Genomic DNA, 26,566 nt, shown 5'->3' on the forward strand with positions numbered 1-26,566 from the left:
TCAGGGGGCAGGGCCTCAACACAGCAGCAAAACACAGCTGCACCGAGATCGGGACGTCAACTGTAAAGGGCACCCCGATTACAATAGGAATAAATCTATTATAAACTTTATGCCCCCAAGAAGACCCCCCACATCAGGTTCATGTTGAGGTGAACTTGTTGTAAATGACGCCAGTGTGGGGATGTCCTGGAGAGAGTGATTGCAAATGACATGCTAATGTATTAAAATGAGCTTTCTGGGGTCCCGCAGCGTGTTTCACATCACACCACCAGTGAGCGGCCTGGAAGATCGGAACTTGGAAACCTGCTCACGCAAATCACGCTTTCCAGATTTTGTGTGTGATGCCATTCCCGCATACAGAGAGTGTGGGCTCAAAATCAACCAAGGGAGGTTGCAGAGGCAGAGAAAGATAACGTTAGGATGTTAAATTTAGTACACTCATATTTATACATTTTATTGTGAAACAGGAAGCAAATATAGTCCACGAAGATCAGAATGACAGAGAGATGGGCCTTAGTGATTGAGTGCGCAAGAACAGCTACATTTTACACATTTTGGGATCTAATGAATTGAAGCATTGGATCAATAAAGAGTGGAGGTGGTGAGACATAGATAAGGCTTTCACAACAGAGCAACTAAATTGGTGAGGAATGAGGAGAATGGCACAGTTTCAGGAGCTACAGAGATGCTGTGCATCTATGGAATTGGATTCCATTGCATTGTCAATATTGAGAATCCTCAACTAAATATTTTGATATAATTATGGGAGACTACCAGCCCATACACAAATAATTTGATTATTTGGTCACCCACTGTACAATCAGTGCACTGAGTTGCTTAGTCTAGGATTGAGATGGAGAAGAGCAACTCTTGTTGAAGTGATTAGGTAGTGTATTTATTAGTAACCAGTAGTGGTCTGTAAGAGGATTTAGTATCGTTTGCTATAAGGAGAGGAAGGATTATTAGTATCCTTTCATAATGATATTAACTGAACCAAACTGAAAACCATTGACAGCAAGCATAATTACATAAATTCAACAGTAACTTTCTTAAGGGGTTAATGTAAACCTATTTTGACATTAATAAACTAAAAAAAACTACGAAAACAGAAAGAACTTTTGTGTATTCAGTGGTAGTGAAACGCATTTGACTTCATGTTTTTCCAGATGGACTTATAATATTAATTGATTAGTCAGAGAGAGGTGCCAAGTAAAGGGTTGTACCCACGAAGGAAGAGGGAAATATGAAAAATGTAAACCCATGCACTATTTGGTAGCTGGCACAAGAGCTATAATATAGCCTAGAAACAAGTCATATCCCCTGTCACTTTTATTCTAAGAAATGGCTCATGGAGTTGAATTTAGTATTTAACAAAGCGGAGCAAAATCTGCATTTAAAATACAATTTCCCACCCTCCTCCAATTTTCTCCCATCAGTAGAGTCCATAATGGATAAGCTTCAGAGATTGCAAGCTACCCTTTGTCATATCATCAAATCTGGTTAAACCCCCTGCATCAATTGAGGCAATAGTGTGAGCAAACTATTTAAACTTGGCAGCATTCCAGTTTATGCTATCCTGAGCCAACATTCACACACCATTAAAGTTACTGTAAAGTGATCAGGAGTTGGAATACTGTTCTACTTTCTCTTTAATCTTATCCCCAGAGCATAGATACCAATTGTGACACTGCTACCATCACACTGGCTGAAATCAGCTAACGCAGCAAAAATAAAACTCTGCAAACCTTGGATTGTCTGGACTGTATGGCTCAGTTTGATACTAAGCAACTGTGACCCCATGGTTATTCAGGTGGACGTACAAGATCCCTTGACACTTTTCAAAGAAGGGCAGAGAGCTTTCCTGAGTATTCTAGCTAATGTTCATCCTGCAACTAGCACTACCAACAGGGTTAGCTAATCACTGATCTCATTTTATGTTAATAGAATCTAAGATTCTCTACAGTGCAGAAGGAGGTCATTTGGCCCAGCGAGTCTGCACCAACTCTCTGACAGAATGTCTTACCCTTGTAATACTACTATGGCTAATCCATTTAATCTACACATCTTGGGATGCTCAGGGGCAATTTAGTATGGCTAATCCACCTAATATGCACCTCTTTGGACTGTGGGAGGAAACTGGAGCACTTGGAGGAAAGCTACTCAGACACGGGATGAATGCGCAAATGCCACACAGTCACGTGAGAATCAAACCCAAGCCCCTATGTTGAGAGGTAACTGTGCTAACCACTTTGCCCCTGTGCCTCCCAAAACAACAGCGCCCGATGTAGGGCTCAAACCCACAAGTGAGAATCTCATGCTCTACTGACTGAGTTGGCCGGGCATGGTGGTTAGTACAATCTTGCTTTGTACACAAACTGCCTTTTGTTTACCAACAGAACAAATGACAGCACACAAAAATTAATTGACTGGGATGATTTGAAAGATCCTGAGGTAATGATGTTGTACAATATAAATGTGAGGTTTCTCCCTTACCACCCTGCAGTGAAATTTGTGTCAATCTTGTCCACAATTTTACTTTGAGAAGCAACTAGATTAATAAACTCAATCATTCATTAATGCAGCCATCAGAGTAGCTTCGGTCCTTCTGAACCGACAGAAGACATATTGAGACTCCACCCTCGAGAATACATGAAGAGCAGAAAGACCAACTATTCCAATAACAATTACCATATCCTTTTGTTTCCGTTGAATCATCCGTGTCTGTATAGCAGTGTTCTGCAGGTTCTATTATTTGGTAGTCAACAATGTGGTGGGCTTCCATACATTGAGGTGCAAAATGATTTTCCAGATGCTGATGGCCTCCTACATCCTGTTCTGCTGGGTCTTCTGCAAGCTCAGTCCCCAAGTCATGGCTTTTGCCCTCTTTAAGTGTTGTATCTGAGTTGCCAAGATCCAACAAAAAACTGTCCTGCAGTGTCTGCTTTGCAGGTTTTCTCACCTTTTTCAACCGGACAGATTGATGCACATTTTTTTCTTTTTTCTGATTTATTTTCATCTCTTCTTCCCTCTCAGGAGGCAGTGTCTGAAAGATCTGATTCATGTCCTTGTTGAACTCAAGCAAAGAGCCATTTATGTCGCCTTTGATTGGGCCACCAGTCCCATTTTTGAGTGGACTGTCTAAGTTTGGTTTCTGTGATGGTTTATTAGTTCGAGCATTTATTTTATTCTTGTTTTTTTCCTTTTGCTGAATGTCATAACTCATACAAATTGAGAAGTAGGAGTAATCAACCACACTGTAAGTCAACATGAAGTTGATGCTGACTATTGGGGCAAGAACATTCACTTGCCCAATAAAAATAAATGCCATGGTCACAAGTCCAACAAGACATATTGCAGCAACTGGAGTTTTGTTTGGCCCTTTCTGAAAAGAAAAAGAACATTTATAATTAAAATAATTAGTTTTGTAAATTATAAAGGATGCAGTGCCTCATATTTATCATATGTTGTTACCCAATAGACATGATCAAAGAGTACAAAATATAGACAAAGATAATCACTCCATGTATAATGATGAAAATTACATCTGTAGAAAGCAACTTTGGTGAGGACTTAAGAAAATTTTAAAAGTTAGCCACGGATTATTACACCATTGCCTCCAGGAAGAACATTTTCCAAGACTTAAAAATGTAAATTAGCTATCTTAAATTCCTAAGGAGAAATTGTAGGTGGTGTGTAAGTGGATGCGTTTGATGAATCAAGTGGCTTATCTTTTGCTCTACATTATCTTATGAGACATGAGTTAGATCTCAGCTGGTGTGTTGTGGACACCACACTTTTGGAAAGATGTGAAGGCATTGGAGACACTGCAGAAGAGGTTTTAAAGAATGGTTCCAGAGATGAGAAATTTTGAAGACAGATTGGAGATGTTGGGGCTGTTACACTTGGAGAGGAGAAAGCTAAGAGTGAATTCGATGGAGGTATTCAAAATCATGAGGAGGCTGGACCGAATAGATAGGGAGCAATTGTTCCCACTTGTAAAAGGATCGAGAACGAGGGGGCATAGATTTAAAATGATATGCAAAGGAAGCCAATGTGATGTCAGAATGAGTCGTTCTGGTCTGGAATGCATTGCCTGGAATAGTGGTGGAGGCTGGTTCAATCGAAGCATTCAAGAATGCATTTGGCTGATTATTTGAATAGAAACAATGTGCAGGGGTACAGGCACTAGGTTGTGATGCTCATTCAGGGAGCCTGAACAAATGTGATGAGCCAAAAGGCCTCCTTCTACACCGTAACAATTCTGTGTGTTATTTACTTTAATATTAATTTAATTCAAAAAAGTTCAGAGTTGGAGAAGAACATTGTTTTCTTGGCGATTTGAATTCACACAAAGACAAAACTGAAGTGCTTATTTGCTAAATGGGAACGCCCAGCACTCACAGGGAGTACTGATTAGGAAACTGGAGCCTCACAGTCCTTAGATTTTCCATTCAATAATTTAAATGGATGACAAATCAGGAACTCTAAGTGTCTGATTTCCTGATAAAGACTAGGGAGTGCCCAACTGGGGAATTAGTCCTGAAGTTTCTAACAATTGCTAAAGTCAAAGGATTTAGTTTTATGCTCATTCAATAAGGCAAGGAGTTCCAGGCCTAGCAATGGATTCTTTTTCATTTTGTCCCCAAGGTAAGCATGAGCACCATTAACTGAACCCAAGTGTTCTAAATTCAGTTTGTTTAGTGAATTTGCCATCAGTATATCAATGTCAGCACTAAAGCAGTTTCAGCAATGCCCTAACACTAAACTTGTCACGTACACAGATTATCAAGGCTTGAATTGACTCCAAAACAAGTGAGACAACCTCCTCCACATATTCTCTAACACCTTTGCTCCTGCAACATTTGTATTATAACAGCAACATTGGTGTGAAACAAAACTGTTTCACACCTACACAGCAGTTAGAGTGTAACAAGAGTATGCGGAGTAAAAACAGAAAATGCTGGATAAACTCAATGGCTGGAATTTTACCGGCCTGTCCCCAACGGGAATCGGAGCAGGCAAGGGGCAGACCATGGAAAGGTCCATTGACCTGGGGTGGGATTTTTCAGTTTCGGGACAAGCAAGGCAGTAAAATCCCACCCAGCAGGTCTGGCAGCATCTGTGTGCAATGAATCAGAGTTAATGTTTCAAATCCATATGGCTCTTCTTCAGAACTGAAGAGGGAGATAAATGTAATGAATTATAAACTTGGAAAGGGAGCTGGAGCCGTTGGGCCAGGATCAAAGGTCAGGGATAGGTCAGAGCTAAGGAGAGACTGAAAAAGATGACATGAACACAAGACAAGGGGAGTGTTAATGGTAGCATTAAAGACTCTGTGGGTTTCCTCCAGGTGCTCTGGTTTCCTGTCACACTCCAAAGACATGCCGGTTAAGTTGATTGGCCATGCTAAATTGCCCCTTAGTGTCAGGGTAAATGAGTGGGGTTACAGGGATAGGGCCTGGGTGGGATCGTGGTTGGTGTAGACTCAATGGGTCAAGTGGCCTTCTTCTGCACTGTAGGGATTCTATGATTCTACAACTAAAGAAGTGCTGATAGTGGGACAAACCAAAGGAACAAAAAGCAAATGGGTGTCAAGATTGATTTCCAAGAACTGAAGACAGCCTTCACTGAGTAAGTTACTCTTTCCATTGACAGGATTCATTTCACTTCTCTATTCATTGTTCTAAGGATATCTTGAAATTCCTCAAAAGAGCATTAATAATCTGTGCCAGGAAGCCAAGATCATCATCCACAACTTCATTTATAATAGCGACCATCATCTCACACCAACAGCATCACCGAAGTGTAGGCCCGCTCACCAGCAAAACTGCCACATTGAACTAGGCCCCATCCCAGCTGTCTCCAACCACTTCAATCAAGCAAGGATTTTCTTGACTTAATTCGGCACTCCTTCACCAAACTCTAGCCAGAATCTTCCCGGATCATAGCACAGATTATACATATTGGAATAGGATTATCATGGGTTATGCATCAGCATGAAAAACACATTCAAAGATAAGTAGCACCAGAGCTCATGAAAATGCAGCCCGCCCTCACGCTTACATTACTTGGCCCCATGATTTTTTTTATATTGTGATGCTATTGTGTCTTTAAGAAATTTATTTCTTAAACCTGTTCACTGCAGTTATCAGCAGGCACCAAGATGCCTAAGCAGATGTACTTTTTATGCTGCTTAAGTGTTTTTTTTTGTTACTCTGGGTCTAATGCACTTTCTAGGAGTTTAAGTATTTTTGAATTGTTAGGGGGAAGAATGACTGACAGGTTTATTAATAGGCATTCTTTTCTTTTCAGTTTGGTTCAGTTTCAGAGTCTATCCTGGTTTTCAAGCTGCGCTGCAAGCAGGTTTTGTCTCTCTCTCCTGGTGTGTGTGTGTGTGTGTGTGTGTGTGTGTGTGTGTGTGTGTGTGTGTGTGTGTGTGTGTGTGTGTGTGTGTGTGAAGAAAGCTGCAGAATCCAACAGCAAAATGTGCGCATAAGAACTTTCTGTGCTCATCCCAAGATTATCCTATTTGTTTATAGGATTTGTTTGGCTGGCACTTGGTTAAGGTTTAAACAATATCATGGTTGGATTTTTTTTCTTGTTTGTAATTAGAAAAGCTATTGCTAATTTTATTTTTACATGTTAACTGTATTCTTAAATAAACGTTGTTTAATAAAAGCTCCCTAGTGGGCCATTTGAATCGAAACTGAAGTGAAATACTTCTTCCTACCCTAGCCAAATTCAAAGTGCAAAATTTATGATCCAGGCCGACTTCATAAAACAATTTGGAGTTTCTGACCTGAATTATAACAATATTAATGGGCTTTTTGGATCTTTAACTAGAATTGTCGTTAATATACACATCTGATTGGTATGAGTTTAAAAAATGCGATCAGCATTAAAGCCCCCCAGCAAGAGTGCATTTTGTGCCCTTCAAGTGGTATTCAACATGAAGGATTATTGCTGAGGGAGAGGCAATCAGCAGAAGGTTACCTTGTCCACATTTCACCTGATGCCATGAGATCCAACACTACACTGCAATGAGCTCTACATAGCCACATAGACAGGGATCCTCCACTCCCCATGTAGGGTTTCCCGGCCCTGAAGGGAGCAGGCCATTGGCCACTTGCCAGATCTTCCTAACTCACCAAAGACACTGGCCATTTGTGTGACTCACCAGCTCTGTTGCTGGGCCACCCGCCAGGTGGGGCTGGAGGTCGGGAAGTGGGGGGATTGACCTCGGCAAAACCGGAAAATTCCACTGGGGCGAATGGAAAATCCCGCCCAAAGTCTTCCAAGGGTTGCAGACAAGGCTCTCACATGAACACAGGCCACAGCAAGATTTTGCAAGGCACTCATCATGGAATCGAATCCAGCAAGGACTCAATGCCTTGAAAGAGGACAGAAAATAATGAGATGAACTAAATAAGAAAACGGATTACAGCTGATTCTTGCATTCAACCTGATCTCAGTCAGGCCCCTTGTTTGCACAATCAAGCATTCAGTACATGCAGATCTTCACTCGAACTCATCTCCATTTGCCACAGCTACAACAACCTTCGGAAAACAACTTTCCTCTTTATGAAAAGTCATTTTGACCTGAAAGGTCAATCTCCCCACCCACTCTCCCCACAGATTGTCAGATCTGCTGACTATTTGCAGCATTCTTTTGTTTTTATTTTGAATTTACAACATACAGTATTTTACTTTTGAAGTTATTTAATTTGAATAACCGAAAGTGACGAAAAGAAACGTTTTCCCAAGCACCATAAATTTCCCAGGCTGTATTAGCATAAAATCTATCAGTAAAATCAGTTAATAACACCTTAAAATAAACTAAATTTGACCAGTAGCTCATATACTACAGGACACCAGTTGTTATCTTGAAAGCGAACATTAATTTAAAATTGGTCAATATGGCTTATCTTTATAGCCATATTGTTTTGACATAACATGGGTTCTGATCTTTTTATTGCTTTTACGGATGTTGGAAGCCTGTTGCATTTATGTTGATGAAAATCTGTCTGATATTTATGTGTTAACCTGTTGGTGTGTGACAAATCAAAAGAGTTTAATATTCTGCATTTGACATTGATTGTAGAATACTTGCTCTATAATACTAAAAGTATCTTTTGATGTCAATTTTGTTTTTAAAATGTCTGTTCTATTTAATAGAAGGCTTTCTTGGACAAAGAAAGAAATAATTTGATGGCTTAGGGTGCAATCTTTCAACGTCGTTCTGCCCGTAAATCGACGAGGTGAGGTCATAAGATTGCTCGAGAAGCCGAAAACAGGAATTGCGCCCCCTTTTCCATCAGTTCCAATCTTACCAAACTTTTTTCTCAGGTGTGATGAGAAACATGCCCAAAATGGGTGAGATGTCCATTTGCATGCATCTCAGTATAGTTAACATGGTCCACATGCAATCGTACCCCCTCACTTACCTTAACGCCCTCTTCAGCAAGACATCACACTGGTGTATGAAAGCCTGCTGTGGGCATAGCAGTAGCGAAGGAGAGGAACAAGTTAAGTTTCTTTATCCACCGGGTTCTGGGATGCAGTGGGGGTGAGGGTGGTCTCAGGTGCGGCCATGCTGCTTTGTGGGGTGGAGGGGGAAGGGTGGCATGCATTGGTGTTTGGGTGATGGGGATGATGTTTTGTGCTGGTCTGTGGGGGTGGGGGGCGGGTGACAGAGTCAAAACCATTATTTACTTACAGATAATTGGAGAGTTATGATATCAGAGTGATGAGCTTTCATCAACCAAATATCACAAAAAAGTGTTACAAACTGCACCATGTACAACATGTGCATGCCTTACATGTACAGCTGAAGACAAACATGCCAAAATACTCCTATAACCAACTGTTTTCTAAATGAAGAAAGACACAGGAGGTTAGCTATTTGCATAAATATAATCAGAAGGTCAGGAAGGAGCTAAAGCTGAGCTTCCTCTTAGTTCTAGCACTCAGTGGTGAATGTAGATGCTGATAATTATATTCTTGATGATGAGTCACAATGAGCCACAAAGCTTGAGGTTTAAACTAGCCCTGTGTCAAAACTTCCATGTGCGTAGTTATTTTGGCTACACCTGTATATCTCCAATATACTGTACACTAAAAAAAATTGACAGTTGAAATCCTTCACACAAAGTCATGGAATGTAACAACGTGCTCCATATATTTAGAATATATCAGACAACAATCAAATTAGTACAGAAAATTAACTTGGAGTTCTTTTAATATCAAATTTCATTCTACACTCATTATTAAACAGCAACCTGCAGAATTCAATTATCTTCCCTGCAATGCATGCAAGGTTTTTGTCAAAGCAAGTAAACTTTATTGCAGCTTGTAATATATTAGGTGCTCACAATGTCATGGTCCCAAATTGCCAGAGATCTGTTCAGCATGTAATTCACATTGCACAGGAATAATGCAATACTATCAAGTAAGGTCCACTGTTACACTGCTTCTAGAAGGCCAAAACAACTATGGATGATAAGATCCAAGAAAGCTGTTCAGCCTACCAATTTACAAGAAATTTTATACTTTTGGTGAGTTTGGTGAGCCCAAGAAACCACTTCCACAATTGATTACAGACACAGGTGAGAAAGCATTTGCTCAGCTTTCTGTCACCTAGATAGTTATGGTGCTAGCCTTCATGCAATGGTGGCAATCTCCTCCACAAAATAACATATCTGAAGGACCTCACCAATTAGAATCTCCATGGCTGTTTTGCTAAATGGAGCAGTTCATATCTATATGCTGCTGATGCCATTCTCTTCCCCCTCCCCTCCCCACCACCACACACCATATCAACAATTATTTGGGCAATTACCCAATCAGCAAGATATCCTGGGAACAAATAAGCCATCCTTCACTTATGATGCTCTCAGCACATTATATATAATACACCAAGAATGCTGTCGTGTCTTAGTTTATGGACAGTGAGAAGTCTCACAACATCAGGTTAAAGTCCAACAGGTTTATTCGATAGCAAAAGTGACTAGCTTTCGAAGCGCTGTTCCTTCATCAGGTGAGTGGGATTTCAGTTCACAAACAGAGCATATAAAGACACAAACTCAATTTACAAAATAATGGTTGGAATGCAAATCTTTACAGGTAATCAAGACAGTGTGAGTGGAGAGATGTGTATTGTCTCCAGCCAGGGCAGTTAGTGAGATTTCACTAACTGATCTCACTAACTGTCCTGGCTGGAGATAATACACATCTCTTTAACCTGTGCTTAACCCTGTCTCCACTTACATTGTCCGTACCTTTAAGACTTGATTACTGTAAAGACTTGCATTCCAACCATTATTTTGTAAATTGAGTTTTTGTCTTTATATGCTCTGTTTGTGAACTGAAATCCAACTCACCTGATGAAGGAGCAGCAGTCTAGTGGCTTTTGCTACCAAATAAACCTGTTGGACTTTAACCTGGAGCTGTGAGACTTCTTGCTGTGTTTACCCCAACACTGGCATCGCCACATCATGAGTTTATGGAGTCAGCTTTCTATCCTGACATTATTAGCCTGATATTCTATATTTTTGCATTTTAGTAGTCTCCATACAATGGTCATGAAATAATCTTGGTTATACTCACCCCAGTGCCCAGACACCCTAAGGCAGGTATCACCCTTTCTTGTGCAATGCACTGAAGGATTCTGGGTGCGCCATAAAGGCCTCCCATGCAGGAGGCTAAAGACGAAATGTAGAGCCCTAGCAACCAGAGAAATCCAACCAAGGCAACCTAGAACACAAGAATAAGTCAATGTGATAGATTAACAATGTAACTGTTCTGACTATTTTGTGTCTTTTTGAACTGAGTTCTATGAATTGCTAGGGTATTTGTGCCCAATTATGTGCAAATAAATTTGCACATGCTGCAAAATTCAAAGGTGAAGCAACTATTTGTAGCACTTTAAACAAGCATATTTCGCAGTACAAATCACATAAGGATGGTCAGGTTTTTTGATAAAAATAATTCTCATGTGTGTTTGGAATCCCATGGAGATTTTAAATGTTCTTTTCTCATTTTTCTCATGTTTATTCCTCACAGGATTCAGTGACTGAATGTTAAGCAAAAAAATGACACTTTGTATTTATATGGCACCTTTAATGTCATGAAACACTTCAAGGAGTATTTGAAACCAATCCACATAGAGAGATACAAAGCTGTTGACCAAAAGCTTGGCCAAAGACATAGGTCTGAAGGAGCACATGGACAGGAAGAAAATGAGGTGAAGAAGAGGTGAGAATTAAGAAGATAATTCCAGAGTAGCTGAAGGCATGCCACAGGTAGAGAAATTAAAATAGGCAATGTTCAAGGGACAATCATTAGAGGAGTGCATAAGTCTACGAGGCTTGTAGGACCAGAAGAAGTTACAACAATAGGGAGGGGCAAGCACATGGAGGAATTTGTAAATATGCATTTTAAAATCAAAGTGTTGCTTGACCGAGAGCCAATATATGTCAGCAGTATATGCAAGCTAAGAAACAGGCAGCAGAGTTTTAGATGACCTCTGGTGACCAGAGGCTATATGTGGGGGGCTGACCATCGTTACGTTGGAATATAGAGATCTAGAGATGTCAAAAACATAGTTAAGAGTTTCAACAATAGATGAGCTGTGGGGAGGTAAAGATGAACAATTTTATGAAGGTTGAAATGGGCAGCCTTAGACATTAGTGCAGCTCTGTAGTTGAAAGACCATGCAGAGACCGAAGATAATGGCCGGAATGTTATGACCTTTCACACCAGTGAGATTTTTCACTCCCACTGCAGTGAACAGAGATTTGGCTGGGTGCCAAATTCTCCAACCTTGCCACAGCAAGAGCATGGCATGAACAGCTGGTAAGATCATGCCTAATATCTTTGGTGTGCCCAATATTTAGATGGAAGAGATTTCTATTGATTCAATACAAGATGGTGGAGAAGCAATCGGAAATACAGAAACACTGGAGGAAGTAGGAGAAATCGTAGTGAGGTAGACCTGAATGTTGTTTGTGGGCTCATGCCTAAATTCTCTTGAGAAGGTGATGGCAAGTCGCCTTGTTGGACTACGGCAGTCCATCTGGTGTAGGTACACCCACACTGCAGTTTGAGAGGGAGTTTCATGTTTTTGACCCAGCCAAGTGAAGGAACAGTGATATAGTTCAAAGTCAGGAAGGTGTGTGACTTACAGGGGAATTGGCAGGAGGTGGTGGTGGTGGATGCCCTTGTACTTCTTGATAGATGTCACAGATTTCGAAGGTGCATTTGAAGGAAACTTCGCAAATTGCTGCAATGCACCTTGTATATGATCCACACAGCTGCCTCTGTGCACTGGTGGTGAAGGTCCAAGGTATTGGATGGAGTGCCTATCAAGCAGACTGCTTTGTCTTGGATGAAAGAATGTGCATGGTTACAGGGAGAAGGTGAGAAAATGGAAATAGGTGAGTTGCTCATTCAGGGAGCTGCTGCAGACATGATGGATCAAATGGCCTCCTTTTGCACCATAACAATTCTGAGATGATCGCAAGGTTTTTGACTGTTGTGGCGCTTCACTCATCCAGGCAAATGGAGAGTATTATATTACACTCCTGTGCCTTGTAGATGGCAGACAGATTTTGGGGATTCAGGAGGTGAGTTATTCTCCACAAAATTCTCAATATCTGTTGTAACCACAATAATTACATTGCAGTATACATATGGCACTGATGCAATGTAAGAACATAATGTTATCAGATGACATCACCAAGGAGAAGACTGGAGATGAGAAATAAAAGTGGAATCATTCTGGTTAAAGTTTAAACTTTTATTGTAACAGTAATTGGCCTGGAATCCATTTTCAAATTTGTGGAATTTGAAAATCCATAGATAGGAAGACTGATTCCACTATTTCTATTTAATCCAGTCATTTTGATGAGTAAATCCTGAAAACCTCAATTTGGTTCATGGAAAAGGTCCAAAATTTTACAGATATTAGAGGGGCACAATGACACAGTGGTCAGCACTGCTGCCTCACAGGGACTTTAGGGGCAACTTCTTCACAGAGGGTGGTGCATTCTTGGAATGAGATGCCAGAGAAAGTGGTTGAACTTCTGTGTGGAAATGGAAGCTTCAAAACCAGATTAGACAAGTTTCAAATCTGGAAATCTGTTGCTAGTTTAATGTTCAGTCCATTTCTTAAACCACCCATGTAAATACGTTGCCTTTTACTGTGGAGTGCTAAGATTTTTAAAACCAGGGCATTTAAAAGTTAGGAATTAAAAGTGTCCATAACAGTTCTCGGCAACAGCAACTTAATTCCACTTCCCCATAACCTTGCAATGTTCAGTTTTTTATTCTTTCACAGGACACAAAGTGCTAAGACAGCATTTTTATTGCCCAACACTAAATGTGCTTGATAAGGTGCTGGGAATCTAAAACAATGAGGCATAATCTCAAGATAAGGGACTGATCATTTAGGACAGAGACAACTGCTTCACTCAAAGCATTGTGAATCTTTGGAATTCTCTACCCCAGAAGGGTTGCGGATGCTTCATTGTTGAATACATTTAAGGCTGGGATGGATACATTATTGGTCTCTCAGGAAATTAAGGAATGTGGAGCATGGAAGAGAAAATGGCATTGGAGGTCAAGATCAGCCATGATCATATTGAATAGTGAAGCACACATGATGGGCCATATGAACCACTCCCTCGTCTATTTCTTATGTTGATTATGTTCTTATGGGCTGGACTTGGATACGATATGCCATGGGGATGGGTGGGGGGTATAGGTTGGCATAGATGGGACATACGAAGTGTATAGGGGATGAGGATGTGTGTAGGGATGAATTTTATTAATTATTAAAAGTAAATCCAGGCACAGATTCAGACCAGCTCTCCGACTGGCAACCTCAGCATTTGTTCCAGTGTCATCAGCCCGACTTCTTTTTCAGCCTGCCCCACCTCTCCTAACTGAAAACTCAACCTGTGGGTGGACATTTTAAAAGTCACGTTTGGTGAGCTAGAAAAGCTCCTGGCTCTGTGAACCCGACACGGGGCTGATAATCTGGACCAGTCTAATGTCTCATCTGAAAGACAGTCGTCCCAACAATGCAGCACCCATTCGGTATCAGTGAGGTGGCTCAAACATAAGAATAATATGTTGAGCTATGGATGACATCTAGGAATACTACACAGTGTCTAACAGCAATGGAAATGTGGCCTAACTGCAATGGGGATGGGATCTAATGGCAATGGGAATGGGATCCCTGGGATTGAACAGGTGGATCTTGTGATTTTGATGCAATATGGAGGGAGGGGGTAAGCCTGGTATTTATGGAAGCAGTCTGAAATGTGGTACAATGAGGAGAATGGAGATGGGTTCTGCTGGAGGGATCATGGAATCCATTGATTCCTTACAGTGTAGAAGGAGACTATTCAGCCCATCAAGTCCACACTGACTCTCCGAATCACAATAAATTATGATGGAAAATGGTGGAAATTATTTGATGGAAAAATCGTGTAAAAATGAATTGTTATAGAAAACGAGCGTTACGTTTAAACTAAGTGCTAAAATCTGCAAAATCTGAATAAACAGTCAACAGAAAAATGTAAAGGTTCTTTAATATTCAAATACTGAGGAGGATTAAAATTATAAAGGGTTGCATTTACTGAAAGCCAGCATTCCAGGGGGTAGAAATTAACATTCATGTTACCTTCAAGCTTACAGTTTTCTTTTTTGCTTTGTCCAATCATTTAGTGTTTTTTTTTGCTGTCTGTAACCTTATTTGCACCAAGTTCAATTCATTCCTCAGCCCTGTGCTTGCTAACCTATACTAACCCCTGGATAAGCAATGCTTATCTTCCAGGTCAACCGGACCCACTGGCCATGCACCCGTGCTGTGGGTATCCTGGCAGCAAGGGATTTATTCATTGAGAAACCCCATTGACAATGGCGGGGCTGGAAGATCCTGCCACTGTGCAATGGTGGTCTGTCTCCTGTCGCCACTAAACATGCAGTGGTTGTGTGGTAAATGCCACCCCGTATTACATTAAATGCAAGTTGTTGTTGTTTTAAAACTGTAGAACTATAACATGGGGTCTTAATCTGCTGTCGCCTCAGAAGTCACACTGACAGTAAACTCTTGCACTAGAGGTTGAAGCAACCCAGTGTCAGGAAGTTTGTGCATACCGTGATTCAATAGATAGATAATACTTTGCTCATTTAGTAATGTATTCGTTCGTTTAGATCAGGGGTCTCCAAACTACGGACCGCAGGCCACATCTGGTTCGGAGTTTGGAGTCCGCTGGTTTAGGTGAATCTAGAGCATTAGGGAAATGGAAGCGCAGGCCAGATAGGCTACATAATCCTTTAATTTATATTGACATAATCAAACAGAAGTCAGCGATAGCTGAAGCGAATAAGAAATTGTTTTACATAATTGTGCATGAAAAATGTATTCAAATATAAGCATCGCCATGGTAACACTGCATTATTCAGTTATCAGATAAAAATGTACAAAGCAGGAAGCTAGACTAAGTGAAACAACGTACATATTTACCTTTTCAGCTATCATGAAATCATATCGGAGTGCCTCCCTAGTACAAACAGCTCCCAGCAAAAAAACAAACACTAGATACAGGAACCATCTGCAATGAAAAAAATACGAGTTACTATTAAATTATTATTTTTCCTTTCAACCACGTAATTAAGATGCATTTTTTTAAAAAAGGGCAAGTTATAACTCAAATGCTCAATGCTAAATTGAATACACAGTCCTATCTGTTCACTTGATACACGGTATTCATTTTTTACCTGATTTCATCACTATTAAACCGAAGACTATATTCCACATTCAATCTATAATGCAATGTTTCATTATTGTCTCTATTTCTACTTTACTCTTGGGAGTTTACAGAAAATCAGATTTCTTTTTCATTCATTGCTAATTGCTCTTGAACTGAGTAACTTATTAGGCCATTTCAGGGTCAGCCACGTTGCTGTGGATCTGGAGTCACATGTTGGCCAGACCAGGTAAGGCAGACTTCCTTCCCTAAAGGAATTAGTGAATTAGATAGATTTTTATGACAGTCCACAATGGTTTCATGGTCATCATTAAACTTTTATTGATTTTTATTGAACCACCTGGGTCTGCAGAGATTTCAGATTACTAGTCCAGTGACAATGCTACTGCTTTCCCGATTGATAAAATAGTTGCTGAAAAGACTGAACTGTTTGAAAGTTGAAAGTTTGTGTGTATTCAAAGCATTTTAAAACAATCTATGCGCTTTTGCCACCCAAAGATACGACTGACTTTGATAACTGTGTGTGTATGTGTGTGTGTGTGTGTGTGTGTGTGTATATGTGTGTGTCCGTCCAACCAGATGTTTAGAATGGCAGGGGCTCACGGGGAACACATCCCCATCATCTCTGAGAAATCAGCTACAATTTTATGCTCTAATGAGTGTTAAGTGACAGCAAATGGGATTTCTGCCCCTTATCCAGAAGGAAGTCCCACCTTGGAAGGCTGTCAATTATTGGAAAGTGCTGCGGTGTGGAGGGCAAGGTTGTCAATTTATCCACAGCAAGCTCCCATAAACAGCAATGTGTTAATTTAACGTTAATTGGCCAGCAGCTCTCCATCCCCCACCAGGAACAGTGCTGCAATGGCCTGAAGAGGGAAGTAAAAAGCTCCCTAAGCCTAAGTCCAGGGAACCAGAAGGAAAGGTTAATGTCAGGGGTCTGGGCAGGGAGGGTAGGGAAGGCCAAGGGTTTCACAATAAGGGCAATCAAGGTCTTGGGGATAGGCCTGCAGTGTAACAATGTCTGCCTTAAAGGGAGGGTGCTCCCAGTCAGAATGGGGCTTCTGATAAAGGTGTACCAGGCCCCATTCCCATCAGAGATCTAATTCTCTTCCGGTCTTCCGCCCCACAAATTGCCATCCACCTGCCAGCCTAAAAATTGAGGCTGGGTGGAAAATGGCCCCCAAGTTACCATTAACTGGCCACTTAGATGCCTTAACTGGGGCAAGGGCAGGCTTCCTGTCTGAAGCCTTGCCCGCCTGAAGGCTGAGGTAAGAATCTAAAGGAAATCCCATCTGTATAATTTCATGCTCCCCGCAGCCCCCCCCGCCCCCGAACCTCTGATCCCCACCAGTGGAGGAATATATAGCTCTGGCATTTGTGTATTTCTTCTGGTTCCCTGGCTCAGGGAGCTTTTTACTTCTCTCTTCTGGCCATTGCAGCGCTGTTCCTGGAGGGGGATGGAGAGCTGCTGGCCAATTAGACATGGAGATATCATTCAAATTAACACATTGCTGTTTGTGGGAGCTTGCTGTGGATAAATTGGCAGCAATAATTGTGTGTGTTTGTACATGTACGTGTGTGTATACATGTGTGTGGTATGCATGTATCGTATGCATGTTTATACATGCATTCATAAGCTGTAATGACAGAGAACAAGGGCCAGCATGATATGCTTTAACTGGTATTGGAAACTCCTGTCTGCTTCAGCACAAGTTTACAAATATGATGAAGCAAGGAATTGTCTTTTACATAATTTCCGGATCTTAATGTTGGGTATGTGCCATTTCCAATTACTGCACAAAAAACAATTTTGCTAAAAGTTGGGTTCTCTTTCGAAAAGGTTTCAGAATGTTTTATACCTCATGCAGTCCATTCCCTTTCAATCAGCCTCATCCCTTTAAATTCCACTGACAAATAGTTTCCCACAGAAACTGAAACAGGAGAATCCATCAAAGAAAGTTGTGCAATGTTGGTCTGAGGAGTCAGATGACCTCCAATGGGACTGCTTAGAGTCAGTAGACTGGTTGGTATTTAAAAACACCGAGACCCGTTTGAACGAGTAGGCCATTATAGTAACTCACTTCATTAGTAAGCGTGTAGAAGACTGCGTGCCAAGGAAGCAAATTCAAGTGTTTCCTAATCAGAAATCATGGATGAACAGGGATATCCACTGCTTGCTGCAGTCCAAGTCTGAGACGTTCAAGTCATCGAATCATAGAATCCCTACAAAGGAGGCCATTCGGTCCATTGAGCCTGCACCGACACCAATCTCACCCTATTCCCATAACCTCACATGTTTACACTGTTCATCCCCCAAAACTGGAGTCAATTTAGCATGGCCAGTCAACCTAATTCACACATCTTTGGACTGTGGGAGGAAACCGGAGCACCCGGAGGAAACCCATGCAGACATGGGGAAAATGTGCAAACTCTACAGAGACAGTGACCCAAGCCAGGAATCAAACCTGGGTCCCTGGTGCCGTGAGGCAACAATGCTAACCACTATGCCATCGTGCCACCCATGCAACTTTGGCCTATACAAGAAAGTCAGAAATGATCTAAGGAGATCCATCAAGGATGCCAAAAGACAATACTGGACCAAGCCTGGGTCCCAAGCTAGCAACATGGAATCCCGCCGACAATAGCAAGGTTTACAAGACATAACAGGCTTATAGACAGAGGGAGGAGCCGAGGCACAGGCCATGGAGTTTGGAGATGAGTTTTGTAGGAATAATGGTGTTGAAGGCTGAGCTTTAGTCAGTAAATAGGAATCTGACATTAGGTATGTTTGTTATCTAGGTGTTCCAGGGTTGAGTGCAGGGCCAGGGTTTGTTGCTAGCCTGGGACCAAGCTTGGTCCGGTATTGTCTTTTGGCATCCTTGATGGATCTCCTTTGATCATATCTGACTTTCTTGTATAGGTCAAGGTTGCATGGGTGGCAAGATGAAGGCGTGTAAAATCGCCAGCACCAATGCATCTCTCCTCTTTGAGCACGAGGTCAGTGAGAGCATGCCCTCCACCCTAGAAGCCCTGGATGAACCTGTATCTGGGGTCACCATTGCAGATGTCAGAGCAGTCTTCTCGAAGGTCAACTCATGGAAAGTGACTGGTCTCCATGGGGTACCCGGTCAAGCACTCAGATCATGCATGGACCAGCTGGTGGGGTTATTTGCAGACATCTTTAACCTCTTTATACAACAACATGAGGTCCCTAACTGCTTCAAGAAGATGACCAGCATCCTGGTACAAAGAAAAGCCAGGCAGCGTGTCTTAATGATCATCATCCAGTGGCTCTGGCGTCCATCATTAGGAAGTGCTTCGAAAGGTTAGTCATGGTACAAATCAATTCCAACATCCCAGATTGCCTGGATCCACCATAGATCGCCTATCATTGCAACAGATCCACAGCAGATGCCATCTCCTGGCCCTGCACTCAACTCTGGAGCCACTAGATAACAAACCCTGGCCCTGCACTCAACTCTGGAACACCTAGATAACAAACACACCTATGTCAGATTCCTACTTACTGACTGAAGCTCAACCAGTTGTGGACTCGCCAACTTTAAGGGCGTTCAGATGGTCAGTGGATCGGCATATGGATAATATTGGAATAGTTTAGGTTAGAGGGTCATTAGATTTGTTCCACTGGTCGGCGCAACATCGAGGGCTGAAGGGCCTGTACTGCACTATAATGTTCTATGTTCAATACCGTTATTCCTACAAAAGCCATCTCCAGACTCCATGGCCTGTGCCTCGGCTCCTCCCTCTGTAACTGGATGCTGAATTTCCTAACCCGCAGACCGCGATCAGTAAGGGTAGGCAACAATGCCTCCTCCACGATCATCCTCAACACCATTGCCCCAGGAGGCTGTGTCCCTAACCTATTACTGTATTCCTTATACACATATGGCATTGTGGCCAAGTTCCCCACCAACTCAATTTTCAAGTTTGCTGATGACACTACCGTATTGGGTTGGATCTCAAACAATGACGAGATGGAATACAGGAAAGAGATAGAGAATCTGGTGAACTGGTGCGATGGCAATAATCTCTCCTTTAATGTCAACAAAATGAAGGCGATAATATCAACTTCAGGGTACGTGGTGGAAGACATGGGCCCTGCCTATATCAATGGGATGAAGTAGAAACGGTTGAGAGCTTCAAGATTTTAGATGTCCAGATCACCAACAATCTGTCCTGGTCTCTCCATGCCGACACAATAGTTAGGAAAGCCCAAAATCTCCCCTCCTTTCTCAGAGTACTAAGGAAATTTGGCATGTCCACTATGACCCTCACCACCTTTTATAGATGCACCATAGAAAGCATTCTTACAGCTTGGTATGACTCCTGCTCTGTCCAAGGTCACAAGAAACTATAAATGGTCATGAATAATACCCAGTCCATCACTGAAACCAGCTTCCCATCCATTGACTCTGTTTACACTTCCCACTGCCTTGGAGAAGCAGCCAGTATAGTCAAGGAGTTTAAGTTTATTTATTACAAGTGGGCTTACATTAACACTGCAATGAAGTTACTGTGAAAATACCTTCATGCATCCAGGATGTACTTTCTTCCACCTTCTTCCATCAGGAAAAAGACTCAAAAGTCTGAGGTTATGTACCAACTGAGTCAAGAACAGCTTCTTCCCTGCAGCCATCAGACTTTTGAATGAAACTACTTCGCATTAAGTTGATCTTTCTCTAAACCCTGGCTATTACTGTAACATTACATTCTGCCCTCTCTCCTTTACTTCTTGATGTATGGTATGCTTTGTCTGTATAGTGCACAAGGAACAATACTGTATACTATGTACCAATACAAGTGACAATAATATATCAAATCAAATCACTCTCAGCAGTGGTTTTCTGCATGTATCCAAATTAGTGATTATTTATGCATATAAGCAGAGTTTGGTAATTTGAGTGCTATCAATCTCATGGGATTGGCACCAGTTCACAACCATTTGACATTGATTTATATCAGTAAATGGAAATCAGGATGTAGTCATTCTTCTCAAGCATGCATTTTATTTTGGAATGAGGTAATGTCAGGGACACAAAAATCATTCAAATTAAGCATCAGTGAACACCACTTTCCTACGTGAGTTCAGTTGCTAAATCAGCAAGGTAAACAAACCAGCAATTGGGGGCAAATATCCCAATACTGGTCCCTACCATTTTCTCAATATTAGCTACACTGAAATAAAAGTGCTACTAAATTACCTGTGCAATCCACCACATTGTTTTAGAACAACCCTCAACATAATGAATACCCAGTTCTTCCAAGATGTATGGATTCCAGTTATCAAAGTAGGAATAATGGCAATATAGAGGTTTGAAGTTATAATGGATTAGTACAAATGTTGCTGACCTTCAAGGATAGAAGAGTTACTGTTCATAACATCTATCTCTGACAGGAACACAGACTGATTTTAATATCCTGTTTATTCTGGCAAATTTGTGCTGGTGTGAATCCAGCACTGACTGCAATTTGCAACTTAGTGAACACCATGCCAAATCCAGTCACAGTAGAAGATCAGGTTTTGAGACAAGGCATAATGTACATGAATATTCTCCCATCCACCAGTGGGTCTAATGTCAGTAGCAATATGGGTCTTGTGCAGCCTAAGTGGCACAGCTTCTCAAGCAAATATTCCGCCTGCTGGCTGACATTTGTTTGTGATTAATTTGTGTTTAGTGTTCCGAAAGCAGCCTTACATTTTGGGACACAAGCTTTAACCTAAGTCTTTAAAATTTCCACATACTTTTGAGAAGAATTGCTACTGTCAAATGTGTTGTTTTGTTTTGAGCATAAGAGCACACAACTCTGAGGATGCAACAACGAGGCAATGGTGACAGATGGTTAAATTCTGTGGAGTCCAGGAGGAGCTGGAAATATGGTGGGCAGGCATGGAAAGTTGCATGAAATGCCACATGCCAAACGTCTGGTGACAGCAGAACTGTAAGTGGTTATGTCAGCAGCAGGAAAGTAGCTTTACGGGAAACTCGCCCATTAGCAGCAGAAAGCTCGCCAATATACTTAATTACCCACTTGCATACAAGTTAAATGCAATTTGACGAGATTTAATCCTGCCTCCCCAATTTAGTGAAACTCACTTGTATCTCTTGTGCCTTCAATGACCATCCCAATGAAAGCTGTCAACTTATAAGTAGCTTCCTTGACTCATTTCCAGGACACTGAGTCACAGGACACTAGATTGGCAGGAAATCCAGTAGTACTGGGCCAAAATTTAAAGGGGCAGTGCATAAGTAAGATGCAGAGACGCCATTCCTAAACCTGGCATCACATGTTTGAGTTCCCACTTTGGAAGCTGCCCACAAGAAATGGGATGGGTAATCTCAACATGGGAATCATCCACTCTGCTCTTCACCTTTGAGCGCTGCAGACCATATGTTGGCTGGATTGAGACATCCCAGACTGACTGATGTGATATTAGGGAAACCTTCGCCCTGGATTTTGACATTTCTTTTGTGTGCGAAATTCAGTCGCTGGATACGTAAACAGCAAGAAAATTTCCAAATCTGACACAGGGCTGGCTGTCTTTTAAATATGGCACCAGCTTCAGCAGGGCCATCAGGTGGTGTGGACTTCCCAAAGTCCGAGCCACATCCCCAGCATTCGGTCCAGGGGTAGGCCTGCTTCACACTTACATTCATAAGTTTGCTGTCACATAACCGCATCCAGCCAGCTTCCACGAACTCATGTCAGAACCATGGCAACTCCCAGACCTGCCAGTGGGTGCCATGGCAACAGGACTAAATCCAGCCCAGGATACCTGATGAACTTCATTCCAGAGCTGGCTTAGGCCAATGAATGTCTGAAAAATCATATCAGGTTGCCAAACCAGAAGTTCTTCACGTCAGTGTACTGGTTCCAGCAGTCCCAGATTAAATAATTATGGTTAAGAATCATAGAATCCCTACAGTGCAGAAGGAGGCCATTCGGCCCATTGAGTCTGCACCGGCCATAACCCACCCAGGCCCTACTCCTGTAACCCCACATATTTACCCTGCTAATTCACCTGACACTAGGGTCAACTTAGCATGGCCAATCAACCTAACCCATTCACCTTTGGACTGTGGGAGGAAACCAGAGCACCCAGAGGAAACCCACGCAGACATGGGGAGAATATGCAAACTCCACACAGACAGTAACCTGAGGCCAGAATTGAACCTGGGTCCCTGGCGCTGTGAGGCAGCAGTATTAAGCAATGTGCCGCCCACTACCTGTGTTTGAACTTCCAAGTTTTATATTGTTACTTTATCCTTCAAGCAATGACAACGTTTCGTGCTTTGGGACCCTTTCCGCACTGATTGACAGAATCTCGTTGGCAGACAAAGTGGAGGCCTGACAAAAAACTGATTTACTTTTCATGATGCTCCAGTTATATCCCTTTGATTTTGTAGAACAGAGTTTGGTGTATGGAGTCAGCCTCTCTCAGCCAGTCCACGGATACATACTGCACTGTGCTTAGGAGCAGCAATCATGGTTCCTCTGCAATTTGTTAATTTTGGCTACAATATTCCATCATTTTCCTCAGAGCTAGCTTTAGATAGTTGGCAATATTAAAGTCACATTGTCTAAAATTGTTGACTTTAGTCTTCCAGCAGTCACAAGACCTGGAACATTGTCACATCCCCCAAAGCACACACATAAAGCAATACAAAGTTTACATTTACATAGGTGTCTACAGTGAGACACCTATGTGAATAAATTTGCAATCTTTTAGTCAAGGTCATAATATAAATAAAACATCAAACTAACCAAGATTCATGTCAGAACATGCACTAGGACTGGGATTTCCCACATCCGCTTCCTCCCCACACAACATATTTTGTGGCGGTGGAGGCCCAGTTTTGACCAGCAGGACCTTGAGATCCCACCACAGTCAACAGTGTTTTCCACTCTATGCATCCTTCCCCTCCGGCCGCTGGGAAACCCTCGGCCAGGAATTCACCACTGGTGGGACCAGAATATCCTGCCAGTTAGAGTGGGCAGGAAAAGGTGGCATGGTGACCCAGTGGTTTGCAGTGCTGCCTCACAGTGCCAGGGACCTGCGCACAATTCCCAGCTTGGGTCACTGTCTGTGTGCAGTCTGCACATTCTCTTCGTGCCTGTGTGGGTTTCCTCCGGGTGCTCCAGTTTCCTCCCACAGTCTGAAAGGCGTGCTGGTTAGGTGCTTTGGCTGTGCTAAATTCTTCCTCATTATACCTGAACAGGTGCCAGAGTGAGGCAATTCGGGAATTTTCACAGTAACTTCATTGCAGCGTTAATGCAAGCCTACTGTGACACTAATAAATAAATAAAATGTTCTCAACATATGGCTAGCATGAGTGGAAAAATGTCTGTCATCACTGTGATGGAACATGTAATTTAAGCCAAGTGGTCCACTGTTATTTATTACGACAGAGTGAGAAAACTCTAAATGCACTAACAGCCACCTTGAAGCAGACCGGCAGGCAAAGAACCAATGACTATTGGTTATAACTCTATTAGAATATCCAGATGTCCTTCGACCAAGGAATGTCTGGCGCATGTATGAAGGGATCAAAAAGGTAACAGGTCCATCAGTAAAGATAACAGTCACCCACTACAATACAGTTGCAGAGACAGGTGTAACACTATTCTGAGTTGTACTCCAGGGAGGCCACTATAACCGAGGAAGTTTGAGACATCATAGACAGCCTGCCTAATGTGGCAGAGGGGAATATAGAACCCACAATGGAGGAGTTTAGCAAAGCTACTGACTCCTTTGCAATAGGAAAACTCCAGGTTGTGATGTTGCATTGCTTGAACTCACCAAGCATAAATAGCCAGCATCCCTGCAGTGTTTGTACAAACTTCTGTCTCTGTTGGAGGGGAAGGAAAATACTCCAAGATATATGTTCTGCAGATACAAGAGCAAGGAAACTGCAGGGATTGTAGCAACTATCATGGCGTCGGCCTGCAGAGCATCATGGGAAATGTAACTGCCCATGGCATGCTGGTCAGACTGCAGATCCTGGCTGAACACATTTATCCTGAACCCCAATGTTGCCTCAAAACCAGATGATCTACAGTTGACCCAATCTTCTAAATCTGACAGCTGCAAGAGAATAAAGGAGGCCACAATATATTGCCTTCATCAATTTCACCAAGGCATTTGACTTACCTCAAGCAGAGGTAGTCTATTTAAATTGCTGGAGAATATTGTCCGTCCTGAGAAGCTGCTCAATGTGATTTCCTCTTTTCATGACAACATGATGGGGAAGGTAAGATGCAATGGGACTACATCCAAACTCTTAGAGATCTGCAGTGGCATCTAACAGGGTTGTGTTCTGACATTGATACTATTTGAAATATTCTTTTCTTTGTTGTTGTCATATGCCTTCAGGTCATCTACACAGAGTGTCTGCCTACAGACCAAAACTGACAGAAAGCAGTTGTTCAGCCTTGCTCAGCTGTGATCCACAACAGAAATACACCAAGTTCTCATCAGAGAGTTACTCTATGCTGATGATTCCGTATAAACGTTCGGTACTAAGGAGTACCTTCAGATTGTCTTATGCCTGTGAGGGGTTTCATTTGACTATCAGCATCAGGCAGGCATATATCTTGGTCCATGATGTTGCCATACCACCATCAATCAGTACTGATTATTTGATGCTGGAGGCTGTTAATAAGTTCACATATCTAGGCTCCATAATTGCCAGCAATCTTGTCACTTGATGCTTAAATCAACATATGCATCGCAAAGTTATAGCTGTTATTTCCAAGCTGAGTAACAGAAAATGGAACAACCTGACTGAGAACACCAAACACTGAGTCTACCAAGCTTGAGTCCTCAGTGATGAGACCGGATAATATATCCTGGGCAGTAGAAAAGTGTGAATAGCTTCCACATTTACTATTTTGAGCTTATCCTGGCCTTTTCTTGGCAGAGTTGGCAGGTCATCAACTCAGCGTTTCTGGAATATGCTAATTCTATCGACGTACAATCATTGCTAAGTTAAGGATGCCTATGCTGGCCTGGCCATATTCATTTAATACGATGGATGTGTGGTGAATTGGCCGTTGGATCATGACCTGCTGGGTGTCCATACCTCTGCTACAAAGATGCCTGCAAGAGAGTTATGAGGATAGTTGTCATTGACACTGATAGCTGGGAGATAGTAATTGACAGCCATGACCCTTGGAAGCTGACAGTTTGGAAGGACATTGGAAGAGGTGAGCAGAAACAAAAAGACCAGCTGGCTACAAGGGTCCTGAGGAAACAGAGGCCAGTGGATGGTGCATCTTCTCAGCCCACTGTCTTCCTCTGCAGCAAATGCAGCAGAGACAGCCATACAGAGTGGGGTCCTGAGCTACACCAGGCCATGCTTAGCACAGAGTTGACCATCGCATCATCTTATGAGGCAGAAAGCTGCCACTATAATCTGCCAATGCAGTATATTGGAAAAACCATCACCAGATATTTAATTCATCCATATAGCAGGGCCACAAATGGTAGTTAGAATTTAAAATATATTGATCGCGTCCAAGAAAGGCTCAAGTGCAACGTAGCAGTGTATATTAACCATAATCACAAGAACTTACGAGACACCCACAGCTGCCAGTGACCCCAGAGGGATGTTGGATACAGGTTTCTGGAGGTCTCCACTCATGTTAAATCCTGCCATCACACCTGAAGAGAACAGAAATTAAAGTAATATCACATTCTATTATTTGTGTATCTCCCTTTAGACTCAATTACCTAGCAGTGTATACGACAGGTATTCGGTAAACAATTA

General features: G+C 42.1%; 1 protein-coding gene across 1 annotated transcript in view; it reads right to left on the reverse strand.

The window, feature by feature from the left end:
* slc12a8 (solute carrier family 12 member 8) overlaps positions 1-26,566 on the reverse strand; it is a 131,701-nt gene that overhangs the window by 20,154 nt on the left and 84,981 nt on the right. The window contains exons 7-10 of the mRNA XM_080199238.1: positions 26,373-26,460; positions 15,533-15,620; positions 10,606-10,752; positions 2,689-3,382 (exon numbers count right to left, since the gene is read on the reverse strand). Coding sequence (XP_080055364.1) covers positions 2,689-3,382; positions 10,606-10,752; positions 15,533-15,620; positions 26,373-26,460 — 1,017 coding nt within the window. The remainder of the gene's footprint in view (positions 1-2,688; positions 3,383-10,605; positions 10,753-15,532; positions 15,621-26,372; positions 26,461-26,566) is intronic.

The sequence above is a fragment of the Carcharhinus amblyrhynchos genome, chromosome 11 (assembly GCF_965287045.1).
Source record: "Carcharhinus amblyrhynchos chromosome 11, sCarAmb.v2.hapA, whole genome shotgun sequence".
Taxonomy (NCBI): Eukaryota; Metazoa; Chordata; class Chondrichthyes; order Carcharhiniformes; family Carcharhinidae; genus Carcharhinus; species Carcharhinus amblyrhynchos.